The sequence below is a fragment of the Culex quinquefasciatus genome, chromosome 3 (assembly GCF_015732765.1).
Source record: "Culex quinquefasciatus strain JHB chromosome 3, VPISU_Cqui_1.0_pri_paternal, whole genome shotgun sequence".
NCBI lineage: Eukaryota > Metazoa > Arthropoda > Insecta > Diptera > Culicidae > Culex > Culex quinquefasciatus.
Window position 1 is genome coordinate 47849669 of NC_051863.1, and position 18534 is coordinate 47868202.

At 35.8% G+C, this 18534-nt stretch overlaps 3 protein-coding genes and 1 long non-coding RNA gene across 13 annotated transcripts in view; 1 reads left to right on the forward strand and 3 right to left on the reverse strand.

Moving 5' to 3' along the window:
* The window catches only part of LOC6052037 (GTPase-activating Rap/Ran-GAP domain-like protein 3), a 333316-nt gene that overhangs the window by 298090 nt on the left and 16692 nt on the right, over positions 1-18534 (forward strand). The gene's annotated exons all lie outside the window — the stretch shown is intronic.
* On the reverse strand, positions 1847-5832 carry LOC6036948 (odorant receptor 67d). The gene is made up of 3 exons (XM_038264600.1): positions 4512-5832; positions 4293-4448; positions 1847-2310 (listed from the first exon to the last, which is right to left on the reverse strand). Exons 1-3 carry the CDS (start codon positions 5556-5558, stop codon positions 2257-2259), a joined length of 1257 nt encoding a protein of 418 aa, XP_038120528.1. The 5' UTR covers positions 5559-5832; the 3' UTR covers positions 1847-2256.
* Positions 10975-12971, reverse strand: LOC119770180. The gene is made up of 5 exons (XR_005278696.1): positions 12782-12971; positions 12355-12681; positions 11998-12299; positions 11386-11927; positions 10975-11316 (listed from the first exon to the last, which is right to left on the reverse strand). It is a non-coding gene; the product is annotated as an uncharacterized LOC119770180 (long non-coding RNA).
* LOC6036946 (putative odorant receptor 83c) lies at positions 15230-16616 on the reverse strand. The gene is made up of 3 exons (XM_038264603.1): positions 15624-16616; positions 15380-15535; positions 15230-15290 (listed from the first exon to the last, which is right to left on the reverse strand). Exons 1-3 carry the CDS (start codon positions 16593-16595, stop codon positions 15237-15239), a joined length of 1182 nt encoding a protein of 393 aa, XP_038120531.1. The 5' UTR covers positions 16596-16616; the 3' UTR covers positions 15230-15236.

Sequence of the window (18534 nt, forward strand, 5' to 3'; positions counted from 1 at the left end):
TTCGGCAAAGTTGTAGGTATGGATACGGACTACACTGGGAAAAAAATTATACACGGTAAAAAAAAATTGGTGATTTTTAATTTAACTTTTTACCACGAAAACTTGATTTACAAAAAAATACTATTTTAATTTTTTTTTATATGTTTTAGAGGACATAAAATGCCAACTTTTCACAAATTTCCAGCTTGTGCAAAAAATCATTGAGCGAGTTATGAATTTTTGAATCAATACTGATTTTTTCAAAAAATCGAAATATTGGTCGCAAAAATTTTTCAACTTCATTTTTCGATGTAAAATTAAATTTGCAATCAAAAAGTACTGCAGTGAAATTTTGATAAAGTGCACCGTTTTTAAGTTAAATCCATATTTAGGTGAGTTTTTTGAAAATAGTCGCAGTTTATCATTTTTTAAATTAGTGCACATGCTTGCACACTATTAGAAAAAATATTTTTGAAAAGCTGAGAAAATTCTCTATATTTTGCTTTTTCGAACTCTGTTGATACGACCTTTAGTTGCTGAGATATTGCAATGCAAAGGTTTAGAAACAGGAAAATTGATGTTTTCTAAGTCTCACCCAAACAACCCACCAATTTTTAATGTTGATATCTCAGCAACTAATGGTCCGATTTTCAATGTTGATGTATGAAACATTTGTGAAATTTTCCGATCTTTTCGAAAACAATATTTTCAAAATTTTCGAATTAAGACTAACATTTCAAAAGGGCCAAACATTCAATATTAAGCCCTTTTGAAATGTTAGTCTTATTTTAAAAATTTTGAAAATATCGTTTTCGAAGAGATCGAAAAATTTCACAAATGTTTCATACATAAACATTGAAAATCAGACCATTAGTTGCTGAGATATCGACATTAAGAATTGGTGGGTTGTTTGGGTGAGTCTTAGAAAACATCAATTTTCCTGTTTCTAAACCTTTGCATCTCAGCAACTAAAGGTCGTATCAACAAAGTTCGAAAAAGCAAAATATAGAGAATTTTCTCAGCTTTTCAAAAATATTTTTTCCAAAAGTGTGCAAACATGTGCACTCATTTTAAAAAATGAAAAACTGCGACTATTTTCAAAAAAGTCACCTAAATATGGATTTTACTTGAAAACGGTGCACTTTATCAAAAATTCATTGAAGTACTTTTTGATTGCAAATTTGATTTTACATCGAAAAATGAAGTTGAAAAATTTTTGCGACCAATATTTCGATTTTTTGAAAAAATCAGTATTGATTCAAAAATTTATAACTCGCTCAATGATTTTTTGCACAACCTGGAAATTTGTGAAAAGTTGGCATTTTATGTCCTCTAAAACACATAAAAAAAAATTGTGTTTTTGCAAATCAAGTTTTAGTGATAAAAAGTTAAATAAAAAATCACCAAATTTTTTTTACCGTGTATCATTTTTTTCCAGTGTAGTCCGTATCCATACCTACAACTTTGTCGAAGACACCAAATCGATCAAAAAATTCCTTCCAAAGATACAGATTTTTGAATTATCATACATCATTTTTGTAAGGACAGCTGCCAAATTTGTATGGAAAATTATATGGACAAACTAATGATGCAAAATGGCTTCTTTGGGCATTCCAAAGGCACCAAAAAAGTTTCAGTCGAATTAAAAAATACAAAAAAAAATCGAATGACCGAAATCTCAGCAACAATAATTGTTCCAAATGGATTATAATGTAATACACAGCTGAAAGGCACACCAAACATCTGTTATGTACTTCAAAAGAATTTATTGTGATTTGATAATTCATCAGTAAAACCGAATTAAAATCGAAATTTTATTTGTAACTCATCAAATTCATTTCGTTTTTTAACAAACATTGTTCATGGACGAAAAGTGACTCATCAGTTTTTTAATTGTGATGTTTCTTCTGCAAATGTAGCACTAAAATCGTAATATTTTTTTTTTTGGTTTCTTTTTACCAATATTTTGTGCATGAGAGAGGAGAAACGAGTCATCTTCCGAAACTCTCTCTCTCAGTAAGTGTCAAAATAAAATCTTTTGATAACAATTGTTCCATCGCTATTATGTTTCCTATGTTATCATACGGTATGTTGTAGGATCCGCATTAGGGTGACAAGAAAAAATTTAAATTTTGGAAAATCTCAAGTAACTATGCTAATTTTAGCCAAATCGGTTAAGGTTAAGGGGTCGCTTTTTATCGTTGAAGTTTATATGGGAAAAATCGTGGAAATGTATCCCTGATGTCGATTTTTTTTATTGTCACCCTAATCCGCATTCTAACCAAAAAGTGTTATCAACATGGCAAGAAATGAGTACGTAGTTTTCATAATCTGAAAAAAAAAAGAAGCAAATTTCGTATAATTGAACAAACAAAACTTTTACCCCAAACCTGTGTAGTAAACCATGAAATTGATCAAAATCTTCGTCAAAATCTAATTTATTTACTTCTTCCAAATAACATAAAAACAATCACACGTCCGTCATCTCTAAATTATTCCAACAGAATGACACATGCGAGTGACGCGCTCTCACTCTCACGTCAGACGCATACGCATCAGCTCCCTATTCCTAAACGTCAACATTTTTCTCGCAAACAATAGCAGTGATGCCAAATACACTTGAAGGAATTAAAAAGTCTGCAAATAAACCTTTTTTTCTTATCAACATCAATTCTGCTACGAATGTTTTTGTTTATTATTAGTTTGGTCGTATTCTCTACATTACCCCCCTTCTCTACTCTTTTGTTCTTTGAATATTTGTATAAAAATCATATTACTCAAAATTGATATTATATTAAAAGTTAAAAAAATATTGCAAATTTTATCACACATTCAATAATAAAAAATGGTTCTGTCTTTTACGTTTCAAAATCAAATCACATGTTTTCAAAATAAACGATTGATGTTGTTTCATTGATCAACTTCCTTCTAACCTTTTTGTAACTTCAAACTAACTGAAAGTTCAAATGTATTGCAGTTTAAACTCCATTTATTTTCTTTTAAAATGCATTTTTCCCTTAAATTAATTCTCTAGTTCGACTCATTCTCTCTCTTCTTCAAAACCTACTGTAAATTCCGAATTCATTGCGGTTTTTTCAATTATCATCAAATCATTTTCATTGATATACTTTTCATTTCTTCTGTTTGAAATCATTCTCATTTATTTCGCCCCTCGAAATTAAGTCTCTAGCTCAACTCTATTCAACTCAATTGCAACTTCAAAACATACTGGAAATTCCAAATTCCCTGCAGTCCAATCAAGTATCTTCAAATCTACTTCATTAAAACAAATTTCATATATTCATCCTTCTAGAATCAATCTTTAGTTCAATTAAAAGGCGTTTAGTTTTCTAAACCGATTGAAATACTCAAACCCATGACAGAGCATTTTACTGCTTCCGATTTCTACCGATATCATTCTCATTTATTTCACCTCTCCATATTAATTCTCCAGTTTAATTAATCTTAATTGTAACTTCAAAACATACTGGAAATTCCAAATACATTTTTATCAAGTACTACCAAATCTTCACTAAAATAATTTTCATTTTTTTCTCTTTTTAAGTCAATTTCCAGTTCAATTTAAAGGAATGTAGATATCTAGGCTACCGTTTCTTGAAATTGTAACTTCAATCCCGATTTAAATATTCAAACCCATTGCAATACATTTAATAGTTTTAGATTTCGTTTGTTTGAAATCTTTCTCATTTATTTAACCCTTGAAATTAATTCTCTAACTCAATTTATGCTCTAGCTCAACTACATTGCAACTTCAAAATCTACTGTAAATTCTATGTTCCTTGCAGTTAAATCAAGTGTCTCCAAATCTACTACTACCTTTTGAGAGTCAATAAACCCATGGCAGAGCAGTCTTCTGCTTTGGATTTCTTCTTTTTTTTTCATATCATTCTCATTTAGGGTATATTGCTATTTTGGACCCGCTATGCTCCTATTTCGCCCCTCGAAAAACATTCACTGCGCCATGTAGTAAACCATGAAATTGATCAAAATCTTCGTCAAAATCTAATTTATTTACTTCTTCCAAATAACATAAAAACAATCACACGTCCGTCATCTCTAAATTATTCCAACAGAATGACACATGCGAGTGACGCGCTCTCACTCTCACGTCAGACGCATACGCATCAGCTCCCTATTCCTAAACGTCAACATTTTTCTCGCAAACAATAGCAGTGATGCCAAATACACTTGAAGGAATTAAAAAGTCTGCAAATAAACCTTTTTTTCTTATCAACATCAATTCTGCTACGAATGTTTTTGTTTATTATTAGTTTGGTCGTATTCTCTACAACCTGCACATAGGTGACCAAGTTCAGTGGTGCCACCCCTCCCACGGACAATTCCTTGGCGTTTTGAGCTCGATGCAACATGAAAGCTACCATTTGCTGTTGCGGTTTATCCAGCCTGTGCCATCCGATTTCGTAAATGTCGTTAATCATTTGATCGTTCTGTCCGAAAGAAGAAAAAGATTATTACGAACTCAAATCAATCAACAAAGAAAAAATGCCCACCTTTGCAGTAACGATCGTTCCCAGTGCGCAATATTGAGTCAGTTGAAAGATCAATGCCATGAAAATACTCAACGCTTGAACATAGCCACAAATGTAGGCTAAGAAGATTGTCAGAAGCAAGGTGCCAGCTTGTAGTGCGACCTGCACCAGACAGCCACCTTTGAAGTGTGCGATGGCTTCCTGCTCGAACTCGTCTATCATCTGGTGCAGTTGGCAGATCCGCAGAAGCTTTTCCGCGATGAGAGCCTCATCTCTTTCCGGCGCCTGGAGCAGCAGGTTGAAATTCCGAATCTCATTCTGGAGCGAGTTGGCATAGGCAATGATCGGGACGACGGTAACTATGAATGCGGTATCCGAGGCCAGATATCCATTCGCGCAGAAAGCAGCCATTGCCATGTGGGTTAAGTAAACGATCAAGTACCCTGTTAACGACGTATGGTTCACAAATGGAACAATGATTGTTAGAGCGAGAAACTTTTCTCTCGCTACGATTGCGTAGAGTGCGACCAGAACCACGATTAGCAGTCCCGAACTGGCGTAAACGATCACGATCCACTTTAGGAGAAGATTCATCTTGGCAACGAGATTTCTCAAAATGGGACGATTTCTTGCATCGCCATCGAAACTTTCGTAGATCTGTTCCGAACTCTGAAACAGTTGGCAATACCGAGATTTGTGCACAAATCCAATCCACATCTTGTTGGTACCTTGCGCGTTTAAAACGAGAATCATTGCCATTTCCAAGATTCGGTACCCTTCCGCATCTCGCAGTTCCCAGCCAGTGTAGAAGCAAAGCGCGTAGATCAACGCCATGAACATCGTGGATCCAAAGAAGCGAACATTTAGGTCCGATTCCATGGTGAACGGATCGATACCTACCATGTACGTAACTTTGCGAACCGTTTCGAACGAATTGCGGAACTCTTGCAGCGATGTACCAGCGTTGGGAGGTTTGCCACCTGCGGATTCCATTGTGATATTCGCATGAGCTGGAGGTTCGTGGGAGACTTGTTGGTAACGATGGGTTGCAGCTGAGTTTATGTTCATGACGGTTAATTTTAATGTACAGTACAGACTCGAATAACTTAAGTCAACATAAAATTTTCACTTAGGATGAAAAAAAAAATCAGGCGATTAGTTCAATAACGAAATATTCAAAATATTCTCCAACATGATCCTGGAAAAGGTAATACAAGATGGCGTCAAAAAAGGCACATTTTGAATAAAAGGTATAGGAAATCTGACAAATTTATTGAAAATGTGTTACTCAAATAAATTTAACTAAGATTAGTAAAAATGAAATTAAAATCACTGAAAGAATATTTTTTCGTGATCGAATAATCAAGGCTTCGCAATATTGAGTCTGGACTGTAGGTCATACAAGCTTTTTTTCTGCCATCTGATTAAATATTGAACATTGGTAAGTTTTAATTTGTATTGTTATTTTTTATCAAGCTTGCAGAAATAAGTATTGTATAGTATTGACTAAACATTACTACATAAGTTTTTTTTTTAAATAAATATGGTCCAGACTCGGTTATCCGAAGTTTCGATTGTCCGAAGTGAAATTTTTTCGAGGCCTTCGGATAATCGAGTCTGAACTGTATTTATTTAAAAAAAACTTATGTAGTAATGTTTAGTGATGTTACATCACTGATTCGGCCATGCAAGTCAAATTTTAGTTTTGGGGAAAAAAATCATTTTAAAATGTTGTGTTTTTTTCTAACTTTGCAGGGTTATTTGTTAGAGTGTAACAATGTTCTTCAAATTTGTAGAGTAGACAATTATAAAAAAGTAGTAAGTAAGTAAACATAAGGGGGATGCTTATAACCATAACGAGTTATCGTGATTTAAAGAAGAAAAAAAAAAGATGTAAAAAGATGGTCGTCGTTGATCCTGGCCGTTCACGGTCATCCACGAACGACACACACACACACACGACACGAACGACGAAACAAAGAGAAAAGCAAAAAGTAACTTTTTCAAAACTTTTTTTTCGTAAAATCGTGATAACTCGTAATGGTTACAAGCAAACCCCTTATGTTTATTTATCAAAACTTTTGTAATTGTCTGCTTTACAACTTTGTAGAATATTGTTACACCCTAAAAAATAACCCTGAGCAATTCTCTACCAAAACCGGAAATGGATTTTATTTGTATTTTTTGATTTGGCTCAAACTTTGTGGGGGCCTTCCCTATGACCAAAGAAGCCATTTTGCATCATTAGTTTGTCCATATAAATTTCCATACAAATTTGGCAGCTGTTCATACAAAAATGGTACGTATATATTCGAAAATCTGTAACTTTTGAAGGAATTTTTGATCAATTTGGTGTCTTCGGCAAAGTTGTAGGTATTGTTAAGGACTATTTAGAAAAAATAGGTACACGGAAAAAATTTTCCGATTTTTTATTAACTTTTTTACAAAACTCAAATTCCCAAAATACGTATTTTTGATTTTCGAGATTTTTGATAGGGGACAAAATCCGCAACTTTTGAGCTATAGAGAAACATGGTCAAAAATCTGCCGCCGAGTTATGATTTTTGAAAAACTGGTGATTTTGGAAAAATCGATATTTCATACATAAAATTTTTTTGGCCTCATTTTTAATGCAAAATTGAATTTGCAATCGTACTTTACAGATTTTTTGATAAAGGGCTCCGTTTTCAAGATATAGGCACCGAAAATTTGATTTCAGCGAAATATTTGCAGTTTTTCGATTTTAAAAATAGTGACCATGAGTGACCATTTCTAAAAATATTTTTTTGAAAAGTTCAGAAAATTTGCTATAAAATTGTCTAAGAGACATTGAAGATTGGACCTCTGGTTGCTGAGATACAGCGGAAAAAGAAACACGAAAATTGAAGTTTCTAAGTCTCACCCAAACAGCCCACCATTTTCTAATGACGATATCTCAGCAATTAATGGTCCGATTTTCAATGTTAATACATGAAACATTCGTGAAATTTTCCTATCTTTTCGAAAAAAATATTTTGAAAAAAATTAAATCAATACTAGCATTTTTAATGGGCATAATATTCAAAGTTTGGCCCTTTTAAAATGTTACTCTTGATTTAATTTTTTTCAAAATATTTTTTTCGAAAAGATCGGAAAATTTCACGAATGTTTCATGTATTAACATTGAAAATCGGACCATTAATTGCTGAGATATCGTCATTAGAAAATGGTGGGCTGTTTGGGTGAGACTTAGAAAACTTCAATTTTCGTGTTTCTTTTTCTTTAAGCCGCTGTATCTCAGCAACCAGAGGTCCAATCTTCAATGTCTCTTAGACAATTTTATAGCAAATTTTCTGAACTTTTCAAAAAAAATATTTTTAGAAGTGGTCACTCATGTTCACTATTTTTTAAAATTGAAAAACTGCAAATATTTCGCTAAAATCAAACTATCGGTGGCTTTATCTTGAAAACGGAGCCCTTTATCAAAAAATCTGTAAAGTACTTTTCGATTGCAAATTCAATTTTGCATTAAAAAATGAGGCCAACAAAATTTTATGTATGAAATTTCGATTTTTTCCAAAAATCACCAGTTTTTCAAAAAATCATAACTCGGCGGCAGATTTTAACCATGTTTCTCTATAGCTCAAAAGTTGCGGATTTTGGTCCCTAAAACATATCAAAAATCTCGAAAATCAAAAATACGTATTTTGGGAATTTGAGTTTTTGTGAAAAAGTTAATAAAAAATCGGGAAATTTTTTTCCGTGTACCTATTTTTTCTAAATAGTCCTTAACAATACCTACAACTTTGCCGAAGACACCAAATTAATCAAAAATTCCTTCAAAAGTTACAGATTTTCGAATATTTACGTACCATTTTTGTATGAACAGCTGCCAAATTTGTATGGAAATTTATATGGACAAACTAATGATGCAAAATGGCTTCTTTGGTCATAGGGAAGGCCCCCACAAAGTTTGAGCCAAATCAAAAAATACAAAAAATAAAAATGGTCGAAATCGGCCGGTTTTGTAGAGAATTGCTCACCCTGCAAAGTTAGAAAAAACGCAAATTTTTAAAATGAAAATTTTGATCTAAATAAAAAGTTACCCTCCTGGGTTCATGTAGATTCGAAAAGAACATTAAATTTCCCTTAAAATGACATGTTAAAAAAATTAGTTGAGTAGCGGAAAACGGCAGAGTTTTTTTAAACTTTTAATGTGTTTTTTTAATGAAAATTACGTTTTTTCGGAATTTTGAGTAAGCCATCAAATCGGGCGTCCAATTTTACATAAAAGTCCCTTTGACACCAAATTTTATCTCATAACCGTTTCAGGCTGCAAATTATTGAAAAACACCTCTTTTTTCGCATGTTCTAAAATGAAAGAGGTCGTACCGCCCCTCCGTCACAAGATATAAAAAAACCGACCTCGGATTCGTGATCAGGGGCAAAATTTACTCCTTTGAACAAAATTTCACGCAAATCGAATAGGGATCGGGGCAACTTTTCCCGATTTCGTGTGAGTTGGTAGAGAATTACCCACAACAAAACCACATTTTTTTTCAAAATTTTGTGGAAAATTGCTTTTTTATTTGAAAAATAAGCATATGTATTAAAATAAGTAATATTTCTGTTATAATAATCTATTTTCATCAACATTTTGAAAAAATGTGAGTTTGTTGTACTAAATGCGGTTAATTTAAAATACATTTCTTCGCCATAGCGCTTACGTCACTTAGTCAAATCAATGAAAACTTTAGATTTTGCTTGTAAATTGCTGTTATAATACAATGCAAAAGGTTTGGAAACATATAAAATGCTGACAGTAGCTGAAACAGTGGTGTAGGGTAGAGTAGTCATCAATGAGACACGGGGAACAATGATAAAATGGCTCTCACAAGTCGTAGTTTCAACCAATCAGGCTCATATTTGGGGAAAAGGTGTGTCAACTGGACACTTGTCTGCCATATTAGTGGTTTTGGTTATGGACACTCCCTTGAAAAGTAATTCATAAATGTTTGATTCTGGGGTGTAAAAGTAAATTATGGACAGAAAAAACTTTTTCGCTCGTAGGCTGCCATTTACACCAAAACTAATATTTCTTCAAATTTCTTTCGACGTTCCATAGGGATTTAGCTGGGCTACAATGTCCTTTCATTAGATTTGACCAAAATTTAGAATATACCCAGAATCCAGAGCTGTCTCATTGTTCCCCACTCATTTCAGCCCATGGGTAACAATGAGACACTTTGGTTTTCCTTCAATAAACTTTTCAAAATCAATGGAAATCTTTCAAAACATGAATCAAAAGTGATTTTTGGCATATTTATAGAGTTTAAACTTCATTTAACCAATAATACAAAGTTATTTGGTATTAATATATGGATTTTACAAAATTTCAATACTTTTTAGTATAACTTTTGTTATTAAAAGTTTCATGTTGGCAAAATTGCTCTAAAATGTACAGGGCAAGTCACCTGCAAAGGAACAATACAAAAACATAATGTTTTGCAAGAAAAATTTTGATTTTCGTAGAGTGTCTCATTGTTCCCCAGCTGTCTCATTGTTCCTGCCAAGTGCGTCTACAATGAGACAGTTGAATAACTCTGGCTATAGATGTCGGATCGATCTCATATTTTGGTCAATGTTTGAACACATTAAAAGAAAGATAATGCAACTAAAAGCTCATTTAAACATGCTGATGAAAAAATTAGAAAAATCGTTGAAAGTTGAAAACCAAAAGTGTCTCATTGATGACTACCCTACCCTAAGTGATAAAATTGAGTTTTCGTTTGGAATTTTAAAAATTCGCGATTTTTATTTTACTTAAATGGCTGTATCTTGGTACTGAAGTGACACAAACTAATAGTTAAAAAAGCAAAATTATTCAGAAAATTGTTACCTACAAGATGATGGTGTTGGTTTTGGCGCCAAATTTGTTTAGATGGATTTTGGGGAGATATTCGTAAAATTTTCATGCAAAAAAATCATCTTGCTCAAACTCGACAATCAGTTGGGTGCAGTTGGCAGATCCGTACAAGTTTTTCAGTTATCAACTTTTTGTTTCTCTGGGGCATTTATTGCAGTAAGTTAATGTTTTTTATCTCATTCCGAAGACAATTTCCATAGGCTATGATTGGAACTACGGTGATGATAAATGCTACATCCGCTGTAAGATATCCATCAACGCCGATTACATCATTGAGAGATGAAGCATACTATACAGAATGTATCCAACTAACGTCGTATAATCCACAAACGGGATGAATGCTGCAAAGGCGAGAAACCTTTGCCTGGCAACTAATGCGTACACAGCAAAAAAACCGATGGTAAAATCGCATGCAAAAGCATGCACATCACCTTTGTGAAAAAAATCACTTAAAATTACACTTATGAATGTACACCAAAAATTGTGTAATATTACACAAAGCCCATTTTTGGTTCCAGGGATAGGTATCGAATTGGTATTTGGTTGGAAACGTCATTTCAACTATAAACAAACGAAATATTTTATTCTCAATCTGATTTATTGCCCACCGAAACACTTCATTTTAACATTTGTATTTATAAGTAGTAGCTTTTAGTAGCTTTTTACATTTTAAAGAATATGCAACTTCTAAAATAATCGATGTTCTTTCCCGATTTTCGATCTTCTTTCGCACAACCAGCTCGGGCACTTGGTGTCGTTTAGAATCGTTTGAAAAGCTTTCAAAGGAAGGTCCGTGTGTGAACGATGCGTTGTCCTTCCTCTGGAGCTCGGTCATCCGTTTCATCCGCGTGAACTTGTTCTACGACAACCTTGTCCGGGCGACCGCAATCAGCACGGACTTGTTCTCCGGCTTTCCGTGCACTGAGTTTGGGGGAAAATGGTAATATTAAAATGTGATTTGGAAACCCAAAAGTATAATTTTTCACTTACTCAAAACATGTTGAATTAACTAAATAATTTCCGTCATGTTCCTGGATGAGCTCATCGGTATTTAACCAAGGCAGAGTGGTTGCGTGACCGTCTAGCTCGCGGACAAATGGCTTATAGAGTAATATTCCGAGTCTATACATGGTTTGTTTCTGTACGGGTTGGCCAAACACGAAGAACTACTGGATAGCGTAATTGCCAAACACATCTAATTGAAGACCAGCTGCTTTTCGACGGCCGCTGCCTGTTTCCAGCCCGGGATACAATCTGGTTCGGGCGGCAGCTACATTCTTATCGCTAGCTGCTGTAAGTTTCAAAAATAAATCGCACAGCTTGAGAACCGCGAATTGTCCTAATATTCTCGACGCCGGTTGGTTCAAATACCAGTATTGATTCCCACACCCGTCGGCCGACTTGTGACGAGCACTCTTCCCCCAGAAATAAGCAATAATAATCAGTTAAGATGGGCCACTTCTGGACAGCGGCTGCAGCTGTCGCCGAGGCGTTGCACACCACGGCGTTCGTGGACAGCTTTTGAATGGCATCTGCGGCGAAAAAAAAATATTTCAACAATTTTAACCCTCTTCTCTTGGTTTTCTTACTAAACAAACTCACCTAGTTTTCGTGAAAGAATCATCAGAATTATCTGCAGCATCTACTTGGACTTTTTGACCAGTTGGCAGGCCAGTATTGTTGGAAAGGTTCGATCCGGCTTCCGAATTGCCGACCAGTTCACCCTGTTAGGCATCCAATAGGCCAGGTGACGCCGGCGGTGCGTTTCGATCACTATCATCGAATCGGCCGAAATGTCAAAATGCGGATTGCACATCTTGGCGGAACTTTCCACATTCTCCAGACTGTTCCTTGATCTTGGCCTTGATCTGATCCGTCAGCTGGAAAAGGACGACCTGGACGACCTAGAAGAGTAGGGTCTGAAACCAGGTCAGTACAAGATCCGAAGTAATTACGGACCTCCGATACTGCTGGGCAGCTGAAGCACGCGATAAAACCGACCACGGAGCAGGTCCTTTTCGATTTGCTTGGACGTCATGACTGCATAGTTCGACGGAGCTTTCAATCCTGATCGACGGAGATGACAATCCTGATATGTAGTCTCCGATTTCAGCTTCTTCTGCAATGGTCCACCTCATGGTTCGTCGGCTCGTTCGGATTTGGCTGCCCCAGTATATCCTGCGGCATCTTTGACGTTGACGCCGGAAACGGTACTCCGGCCGTCGTGCAAATCGTACTCCGAGATGTGCACCCCTCGGCAAGCTCAACTAGGTCGCCATCATCCATCTAATCAGCAGATTAAAAAAAGAAACATTAAAAAAAGTGAAATCGCCCACGACTCAAAAGCGTTGAGCCGCCACCAAATGTTCCTTCTTTCCGGCATTACCTTCGTGGTCACGGGCACCCTGGGTACCAAATAGGAACTTGGCCACATCCGCTGCGTTTCCCACTGCTAAATTCTCGACGAAACACGGAAAATAGGCCCGAATTTTTCACTATTCGCGAGCCTGTCGATTGAACCTCACACAATCTTTTCCACTTTGTTTTGATTTGATTGCGGACTGCGGACGGAGGAATATTTGACAGCTCAAAATGAGACAACACGCATATGCGATATTCAATAAAAATATGGTTAATATTACACAATTTAAGAGTAAATGGTGTTAGGCACAAATCGAAAAGGAGCTGTATGCAAACTGTGTAATATTACAGAAAATTGATTACACACTGACACGTTACACGCAGGCATTTTACATCTTTTTTTGCTGTGTATATAACAACTATGTTAACAATCAAAAGCCCGGAGCTCAGATATACGATCACTATTCCTTTGATGAAAAGATTAATCTTAGCGATAACATCTCTAAGAATGGGTCGATTTTTTTCATCACTGTCGAATCGTTCATAGATTTGTTCCGTAGTTTGGAACAGCTGGACATATCGCGGTTTATGTACTACTGCGGTCCACATCTTGCTGGAGCCTTGTAAAGTCAGCAAGAGACAAACAAACATTTCCAGGAGGCTGTACAGACAAACGACGTAAAGTGCATTTAGAAACAAGTTGGAGCCAATGATTCGATACCAATCATATACGAAGCCTTGCGAACCGTCTCGAACGATTTGCGGAATTCACAAATGGATCCTTCGTTGGTTGCGGGTTTGTTTGTTTCAAGCTTCATGTTAGAACTTGCCATTCAACGTGTCTCAGGGAACTCAATCCTTTCAATGCAATGGTGATATTAATGTCTGGCTATGTATGCTTTTTTAATAATGAAATATTAAATATGCATTTTTTATGACTCTTATTGTATGACTTGTAACAATTAACTCTTATTATCAATTATTAAATGGTTTATTCATTAGTGATGCCTAGAACTAATATTAGATTAATTAATGCATAATTTATTATTATACCTTTAAAAAACTATTTAAACATGCTGGAGTGCGTACATTACTAAAGTCTAGTTTTAATTTTGGTATGCTCAATCCAAACTAACAGAAATTTTTAATAGTATTTACACTAACCAACACTAACCGGCTTTAGATGGCTTGATTGGTGTGGCAATCCAAACCGCTTATACAAGTTACCCTTCTTTTACTGCGGGATTCAAACTGACACCCTTTAGATGACGAGTCCAAATACCGACAGGTGACTTTTTCACCTTTTGACCTTCACAGATCCCCAAAATTCGATTTCAATTTTGAGAACTTCAATAAAAACCGAAAAACTCCGTGCATTGTTGTCACTCTTCAGATCACCGACCGACAACTGGCCAAAGAGATTTCAGGTCAGAATGCGTTTGACACACGTTATTGCCGTACACATTTGAAATCATTACTCGGGACTACGGCAACAAAATTCACGTAACTTTAAGACAATGCACAGAATGGCCAACCAAACAAATCGTGTTCGTTACAAACACAATAGAAAAAAGAAAAAAATAGTGTAAATTTGGAAGATTTAATATTAACACTTTTATGTTGTACACAGCTAAAAAAGTAGTAATCCAGCTGCGTGTAAAAGGCCTGGGTGTAAAATAAATATTGCATTATTTTATGCAATTTTATGTAATTTTACACTCTGAAATATGTAGCCCATCAGTATGGGAATACTGCTTGACCGAAATGTCAAGCCCATATATGCGTTTATCCTTCAGCTTTACTTCGGTCAGATGGCCGAGTGGGCTAAGGCGCCAGTCCTAACTGTTGGTGCTGGGTTTGAATCCCGTAAGTTGCAACTTTTTTTTTTGTGTTTGCAAAAATTGTACATGCAGTGTGTAAAATTAAGTGTTTATTTTGACGAAGGTGATGTGCATGCTTTTGCATGCGATTTTACCATCGGATTTTTTGCTGTGTAATTTTACCTCAATTTTGCCTGAAAAAGTGACATTACACCAGAAAAGAGGAAAGTTACATATTCTTTTCTGACGTAAAGATGTACCCCTTTCCAGATGTAATGTGTATTGTTTACATTGCGTGCTCTATATTTTGTTTATTCAAGGTACAACATCGAAACGTGTTTTCTCGGAACGTCAAAAAGCAATGTTCGACAAGATAGCACGACAGCGACGACTTATACCAGTAAAAAAATCATGGTAATTTTACATCTGGGGAAGGTTACATCTTTTATGTCATAAAAAATGTTTTTTTTACCTTTAAAAATGTGTAATTTTACAACTTTTCTGGTGTAATGTAAATTTTTCAGTCTAATTTGTGTTAAAATTACATCATAAAAGTGGTAATATTTAAGCTAACGAAATTATATCTTCCAAATTGAGATTTTTTTTACTGTGTATCTGGAATAAATGAACAACTAAAGTTAATATGATGACTTTTTCCTTTTATTTAAATAATGTTATCAACAAGGCAAGAAAAGAATAGGTTGTTTTCATGATCTGAAAAATAATAATATTTGTGAAAAATGTGTTAGAAGTTATTTACGTTTTTCAAACGCTGATCCCCATTTTGTTTGATTTGTTCTTACCTTCACATATGTCTCCACATTAAGTGGTGCTATTCCTCCAACGGATAAATCTTTTGCGGTTTGAGCTCGATGAAGCATGAACACCACAATTTGCTGCTGTGTATTGCCGAGCCGATACCACTCGATTCCGTAGATGTCGATCGTCATTTGATCATTCTATGTGAAACGGATTTTCTTTAGTATATCAAAACAAACTTTTTAAAAAGGCCTTGGATGTGAGCAAACAGTTTAAAAATATCCTCACCTTTGCGGTCACGATTGTTCCCAGCGCACAGTATTGAGTCAGTTGAAAAAACAAAGCCATAAAAATACTAGCAGCTTGGATGTAACCACAGATGTAGCTCAAAAAGATAGTGACCAGAAGAGTGCCAGCTTGGAAAAGAATTTGTACCGCGCAACCGTACTTGAAGTGTTCAACAGCATCTTCCTCGAACTCGACTATCATCTGATGCAGTTTGCAGATCCGTAAAAGTTTTTCAGTGATCAACTTTTCGTTTCTCTGGGGCATTTGTAGCATCAAATTGAGGTTTCTTATTTCGTTTTGTAGACAATTTCCGTAGGCTATGATTGGAACCACGGTGACAATAAATGCAGTATCAGATGCGAGGTATCCAATAACACAAAAGACAATCATTGACAGATGAAGAAAGCTATGTGTAACGTATCCAACCAAAGTTGTATGATCCACATATGGAACGAAGATTGTGAGGACAAGAAATTTTTGTCCAGTAAGTGATATGTACAGAACAACTAGAGTCACGATAATAACTCCACAACTCACATACACAATTACAATCCACCTAATAAAAAGATTCATCTTAGACACAACATCCCTGAGGATGGGCCTGTTCCTTTCATCGTCATCGAAGCTTTCATAAATTCGCTCTGTAGTTTGAAACAGTTTGCAGTAGCGCAATTTATGTACGAATCCAGTCCACAGCTTGCTAGTGCCTTGTAAGTTCAGCAAGAGACAAACAGACATCTCCAGCAGCCGATTCCAATCCGATCGCAAAAACCAGCCCGAGTACAGGCAACAGACGTAGACTAACGCAATTATGGTCGAAGTTCCGAAGAAGCGCACGTTCAGGTCCGACTCACGGGTGAACAGAGCAACGCCAACCAAGTACGAAGCCTTGCGAACCGTCTCGAACGATTTGCGGAACTCCGGCAGGGATCCTGCGTTGGCGGCTGCCGATTCGTTCACCACGTTGTGCATTCCGGTACGTTCCTTTTAACGGTTTCCGTGAAACTGATGATCAGTATTGCAAGCCAGTACGGTTAAGGTTTACATTTAACCAGTTGGAGCTGTTAAATATGGCAGCATTAAATATTGATACGGGGCTATTTTTTTCACTGTGTTCTGTAAGACACAATAGATACAGGTCAGCAATTCTCTGACAGTTTGTGTAAAGTCATTTTGCATCATTAATTCATAAATACAAGCCTCCATACGATTTTGAAATATTCAAAATCTGTATCTTGAGAATGGGTGTTCTGAAGACTTCTTAAGGAAAAAATAAAAGTTACACTCTCATATTTGTTGAAAAAAGTCATAACATTTTTTGACTTTATTTTTAGTTGTAAAATAACATGAGCATGAGTATGAGAGACCACCCATGGTTGCCACTCCGTAGCTGTAAAAAAATGCCATAAAAAGAGTACTTAGCATAAAATGTGATATTGTGTACCGTTTTCAAGTAAAGCCACATAAAATTATTATTTTTTGTGTCAAAAACAAGACTATTTTTACCTGTACAAGTCATGCCATCTCTGATTTTTTTTTATTTTGAATAAGTGTTAATTTAGTTGCCGTAGTTGCGCAAGCACGTGTGATAAATCGTCGTCGGACAAAATTTCCTTTGGACAGTTGTCGCACTTGCAGAGTGTTACAAGATGGCACGAACAGATCGCAACTAGTTACTCATGAAGATTAACATCATTGCACGGAGTTTTGTTGAATATCTCAGGAATGATTTCGAGTTATGGGGATCTGTGAAGTGTCTTGCCCAAAATGCACATGCGGCAAGATAGCACGAGCACGACGATATGCTATGCGGTACAGACTCGATTATCCGAAGGGGACCATCCACAAACCACGTGGACACTTTTTTGGAGCGTTGACAATCGCCAACCTCCCCCTCCCCCCCTTCCCCCCAAAGTGTCCACTTGGTGTATGGATGGTCCCAAGCCTCGATTATCCGAAGTTTCGATTATCCGAAGGTTTGTATCGGACTTCGAATAATGGAATCAGGACCAAAAAAATTATGTTTCGTATTTTCTTCTATTTTCCTACTTCAAAATCAAATTCAGGTAATGCTACCCAATTTTAGTCAAATTTGAATATTTGATTGCCTCTTAAATTACAAAATGCATTTTTTCAACATGTTTTCACCGCCATTTTGGCGGCCATCTTGGATTTAACGGTTATACAAAAGCTAGACCATAAAAAATAAGACAACAACAAAAAAATTTGGGATTCGATTATCCGAAGATTCGATTATCCGAAGTGAAATATTTGCGAGGCCTTGGGATAATCGAGTCTGGACTGTAAATACTAGATAAATGACTAGAAGCGTTTTACAGCAGGGTTGAAAAAAATAACAAAGTTAGCAGATTAAAACGATAGTATACTGCCCCTGATCGCATAAATGTCCCATATGCATTTTCATCGATTTCGAGTTATTGATGCAGTTTGGTTCAAAATTGTGTGCTCTTTCAAAAGAGCCTATAACATCCAGTACTTTGTTCTAGAAATCAGGAGGAAATCCAGTTTTTTCATGAAAACTTAACACGTAACCTTATGTTTGGGACAAACTTAAAATGCATTTTTCTCAGCTTGCTGTTTTTGCATATGGGACATTTATGCGAACATGGGCAGTATAGTACCGTTAATTGGGACAAATCAGGACTACAGCCTGAATAGGGACAGCCGGTTTTGGAGAACTTAAATGCTTTAAAATTGGAAATGTAATTTTGTTTCACTGTATCAAAATGTCAAAATTTTGTGGAAAAACAGTGTTGAAACGGCTGTCCCGATTAGCCCCAGATGACGAAATTTGAGATCACAGTATAAAAAATCATGGTAATATTACATCTGGGAAGGGGTACATCTGTAATGTCAGAAATATGTGTAATTTAACCTCTGAAAATGTGTA

Coding starts and splice junctions, on each gene's coding strand:
- LOC6036948 (XM_038264600.1), bottom strand. CDS start 5,558: ATGAACATAAACTCAGCTGCAACCCATCGTTACCAACAAGTCTCCCAC. Junction 4,449..4,511: donor GAACGATCGTTACTGCAAAG/GTGGGCATTTTT, acceptor TCTTTCGGACAG/AACGATCAAATGATTAACGA. Junction 2,311..4,292: donor ACTTGGTCACCTATGTGCAG/GTTGTAGAGAAT, acceptor TTTTTTTTTCAG/ATTATGAAAACTACGTACTC.
- LOC6036946 (XM_038264603.1), bottom strand. CDS start 16,595: ATGCACAACGTGGTGAACGAATCGGCAGCCGCCAACGCAGGATCCCTG. Junction 15,536..15,623: donor GAACAATCGTGACCGCAAAG/GTGAGGATATTT, acceptor CGTTTCACATAG/AATGATCAAATGACGATCGA. Junction 15,291..15,379: donor ATGTGGAGACATATGTGAAG/GTAAGAACAAAT, acceptor ATTATTTTTCAG/ATCATGAAAACAACCTATTC.